Raw genomic sequence first — 5,006 nt, 5'->3', positions numbered from 1 at the left:
GCGCTGAGTAAGTTTTTTTTTGCTCTTCGAATGAAAATGCTCACTTTTTTTTTTGATTTTGTTTTTAAGTTTTCCACTTTTTATGTGATTAGTATGGTTGAGAATGTTTATTTCCACAAATTAAAGGTTATGGTTATGGCTGTGGTAGTGATTTTAGGGGACGAGATGCAACTTTAGGATAGGACAGTGAAATGTGAGTATGCTGTAGATGTAATTATTTGTGATATAAAAGCATGTTTCCAACCATAAGTTTAGATGGTGGCTGATTAGGGTTTTCATTTCTCACTTATTCATCTTTCTCATATAGCTAAATCAGCTTGACTATTAAAAGGTCATGTAAATCAAAGGCTAATCTTTTGTTTATTATTTTATTATACATTTGTAACCAAGTATTGATGTTAAATTTTGGAATGTTGGCTCTACGTGTAGACATGCATTATGGTTTTACAAATTATGTTGGAATTTATAGAGAATAATCATTCAATTAAGCTTTATTCCAGTTTAACAAACCAAACATATCGGGAATGGGTTGAGATAAAAGGGATAAGCTTTATTCCGACAGATTTTTTCCTGTTGTCAGTTAATGAAAATGATCATGTTCGCTTGGTAAGAGAGAAAATCGGATCTAAAATGGAGAAACGAACAAAATCATCGAATATTAACCATATGGTATTATAGTAGTAATCAAAATCGGCCGCCAATTTTCTCGGTCAAAATTATCCCAACTTTCTATAAATTCTATTATCATCACCAAAAACAAAATAGCACCGATTCACCCAAAGCATACGATAAGCGAAACCGTAATATGTTCTCTTTGCCATCTCTCAGGAAATCCTCACCATTAATCAAACAAGTGGTTGCTAATCAACGGTCGAATAGTGTTCGTCCGGTGTTTAACCAATCAAAGGACTCTTCTTCTTCATTTTTGAGCTTGTTGAAGAAACCTTCCTCTGCTGGTGGGTCCACTGCCGCCGGTGACAAAAACAGTGGGGGAGACCAACTGTTGAGATCAGTCTCTACTGGGGTTTTGATTGCTGGCTCTACTTTAGGCTTTTGCTACTTTTCTCGGTCTTCTTTTGATAGCAATTATTGGGTTTCTTTTGCGGATGCCCCTAATGGGGCAACATGGGCCCCTGATAGCGTTGCTGATCAGTTCGAACATGGGATTCCCGACAAGAAATCCAAGTATCTCTTTGGAGGTAGTCTTGTTGAACTGATGAAGCATCGATTTTAAATCCTTTGCTGGAAATTACGTGTTTAATCTTTTCTCTTTTTAAATTAATGTTTCAGAATCATACAGGAGAAGAGTCTTCTTCAATTATGAGAAACGCATAAGGTTGCAAAGTCCCCCTGAAAAGGTTTAAAAAAAAAAAACATTTACAATGTTGATTACATAATATTTTCTATTAGGCAAGTGCTTAGAGATAATCTGAGAACCAAAATAAAATGCCATTTAACTAAGAATTGTGTCTATGAATCAGGTGTTCGATTACTTTGCATCGTATAGCACTCCGGAAGGAGATGTTCTTATGACACCGGGGGATTTGATGCGGGCACTGGTCCCTGTATTTCCTCCCTCGGGATCAAATCGTGTTCGAGAGGGTTCTCTGAGAGGGGAATGGGTAAAGCCTGGGGAGTTACATTGTCCCCCTTCCAAATTTTTCATGCTTTTTGATACCAACAATGATGGACTCATCTCTTTTCCAGAGTAAGTTTCCAACTGTTTATTCATATCTAATAGTAATACACTATAATTAACTCGTCCGTAATCATTTCTCCTGTGTCACACTTGCAGGTACATCTTCTTTGTTACACTTCTTAGCATCCCTGAATCAAGCTTCTCAGTTGCTTTTAAAATGTTCGACCTTGACCATAACGGGTGTGTGTTACTTCTAACAAGGTTCGATGCTCACTTGTTTGACAAAATACTAACAATAATAATATTTTGATTACAAACAGAGAAATAGATAGGGAAGAATTCAAGAAAGTGATGACATTGATGCGATCACAAAATAAGCAAGCGGCTCGCCACAGGGATGGACTGAGACTTGGCCTTAAAGTTGCAGAGCCTGTAGAAAATGGGGGCTTGGTAGAGTATTTCTTCGGACAAGATGGCAAGACTTGTCTAAAGCACGACACATTTGTCCAGTTTTTAAGAGATTTACATGAGGAAGTATGTGTCACTCAAAACAATCAGTTTGACTTATTACTTGGAAAGCAAGCAACTGATTTCTACCTTTGAATGTTGTAGATTTTGAAGTTGGAGTTTTCCCATTACGACTACAAGGTACATGGAACAATATCAGCTAAAGATTTCGCATTGTCGTTGGTGGCCTCTGCTGATATTAGCGACATAAGTAAGCTGCTGGATCGTGTTGATGAAATCGACAAGGAGTCACATCTTAAAGATGTGCGGATTACTTTTGAAGAATTCAAAAGTTTTGCTGAGCTACGAAAAAAGCTTCAACCGTTTTCGCTAGCGATTTTCAGTTATGGAAAAGTAAATGGGGTGTTAACCAAGAAGGATTTCCAAAGAGCTGCATCCAAAGTATGTATTGCAAACTATCTTAGTTCAAGTAAATGGGGTGCTTAGATGTTTTGACATTTTAATTACCTATTATTCTTTTGTGAATACTAATGGTGCATGTTGTTGGGAAACTGTTGAAGGTATGTGAAGTATCCTTAACTGATAACGTGGTAGACATAATATTCCATGTGTTCGATACAAATCGAGATGGGAGTTTAAGCTCAGATGAGTTTGTGAAAGTAGTACAGAGACGTGAACGGGACGACTCTCAGCCTAAAGCAGAGTCGAAGGGATTGATATCTTGCCTGCTAAGTTGTGCAGCAAAATGATCCAATTCAAAGCTGTTTCCTTTGATTTGTGAGATGATCATCATCTTACAATGTATTGGAAGATATATATACTTTACTGAGTCAAACAAGGCAGATCAGTTGCTTCTTGAAAATCAAAACCTATTGTTGTTATGGATACCAGCCAAGGTGAATGAATGGTCATCCGTAGCCTCTCATATATATATATATATATTATGGATAATAATAAAAAATCTCATTTCATCGTATGCTTTCCTTGAAGTAAATGAATCTCCTCTATATATAATACATGGATAACAATAGGTGTATATATTATATTTTTCTACGAGTTTTTATATATGTAAAAATCATGGATTGTCTTGTAAACTAGTTCCTTCGATGAATAAATAGAACTTTGCCCATTTTGATATTTTTCTTGTCAAATAAATGGACTCTCTTGACTGTAATAGTTTCCCTGTTTCAGATAGTTAAATGATAGGGAGATAAAAACATTTCTTTTATGAAAATTAAGGAAAAGGCGAGTGAATAATTCTATTATTGTTTTTAATTTAATTTTTTTTATGTATGTTTATCAAGTTTATGAAAATGGTTATTTTATATTATTTGTTTTTCACTAGTTTTTAACTATAAAAAGAGAGGAAAATCTACTACTTTTTCTTTGTCATGGATTTTAAAATTTTATGAGAAAAGTTTGATTGTTTGTTTATTAAAATACAAAACTGTAATGGAAATGTTTGATTGTAATCATCACTATGACTTGAGATTACGAAAACTATGCAAACAAAAATACAAAAACCACCAAGATTTATTTATGCTGTTCGATTGATTCACACTCTGTCATTCGCTAGGTATAAGGATCTCGTCTTTGTACTTAAGAATTAGAATACTCACTCCTTAGGTATAGTGATTTCGACGACCTTGCGTCGTCTTTAGCTACACACGAAAATTCTAATAAAACAACATCAAATTTCATTCAATTCATATCCAAATACAAAGTCATATATATATTTTATTTTATTCAATTTAGTCCCTATACTCAGGATATGTGTATTTTTCGATATTTAGCTTCAGATCAAAATCTGATTTCACATTCTTTCATTAGGGACTCTATACTTTCTATTCCTAGCATAATTTCATGGCGGATTTTCAATTTATTCAATTTGGTTCATAATGTTACAAAGTTAACTAACAAGCTTATTTAGAATTAAAATTTAGTCATTATCATGATCAGAGCTTAATATCTATCAAATTCAAGTCTAATTCATAAATTTCTCAATAATGAAAACTTACTAAAAATTCAACAATTAAATAAATTGATCCATAATCTAGCTAAATCAAGTTTCCATGATCATAAATTTATAAAAATTACATGAAAAATAGTTTGGTTACCTTAGAATTTAGCTTGGTCGAATGCTTAGACTCAACAATGGTGGTTTTCTTGATTTTTGTTCAACTTGACGGTGAGAAAGATGATGAAATCTCATATTATCTCCAATATCTAAGGTATTTATTAATTAACCTTAATTGCTTAATTTAATTAGATTATTATAATTAATTTACCATTAATTAATTTAAGTGAAATCAAGGTTATCACCCACTAACTATAAGAAAATAATGGTTTAATATCCATTTTACTGATCCGGATAATTGCTATTTAGATCTCTTAGGCCTTTTCTTAATTAAAATTCAATAGTGATTGGACTTTTATAATTTTCTTTGAGCTTTAAGTAACTACATTTTCAGCTAAATTATTTAATTGAACTTTATTATATTTTCATATTAACTTCGTAAATATTTTTATTTTATATTTACAGACATAGTTTATGAAAACAAAGTTTTGAAACGATATTTTTCAACACCACTAAAATTCGGGTCATTATATCTTTATTTTTTTGAGGATGTATTCATAATAATTGCATATTTATATTGAAATGTTATTGTAATGGGTCAAATTTGCCCGGCCTACATGAAGCTAAACAGTCCAAATACATCAGTTTTTTTGGGCCCAAAACCCAAAACAAAATACAGTAACGAATGACCCAAAATTAACCCCCAGGCCCAAGAACAATTTCAGAAACCCTAGAGTTCTAGGGTAAACTTTGGCCGCCACAACCATGCCCCAGAATCTCTGCACGATCTTCATACCTGCGCAACAAGGAAGGAAACAAAAC

General features: G+C 33.3%; 1 protein-coding gene across 1 annotated transcript; it reads left to right on the top strand.

The window, feature by feature from the left end:
* The first annotated feature begins 758 nt into the window (after positions 1 to 758).
* On the top strand, positions 759 to 3,244 carry LOC107897923 (calcium uptake protein, mitochondrial). Its single transcript, XM_016823530.2, has 7 exons — positions 759 to 1,199; positions 1,291 to 1,358; positions 1,482 to 1,708; positions 1,796 to 1,879; positions 1,960 to 2,173; positions 2,252 to 2,548; positions 2,668 to 3,244. Exons 1-7 carry the CDS (start codon positions 806 to 808, stop codon positions 2,854 to 2,856), a joined length of 1,473 nt encoding a protein of 490 aa, XP_016679019.2. The 5' UTR covers positions 759 to 805; the 3' UTR covers positions 2,857 to 3,244.
* The last annotated feature ends 1,762 nt before the right edge of the window (positions 3,245 to 5,006 follow it).

Source organism: Gossypium hirsutum, chromosome D08 (genome assembly GCF_007990345.1).
Source record: "Gossypium hirsutum isolate 1008001.06 chromosome D08, Gossypium_hirsutum_v2.1, whole genome shotgun sequence".
NCBI lineage: Eukaryota > Viridiplantae > Streptophyta > Magnoliopsida > Malvales > Malvaceae > Gossypium > Gossypium hirsutum.
The sequence above is the reverse complement of the archived record's forward strand: the minus strand, read 5'-3'. Positions and strand labels throughout refer to the sequence as shown.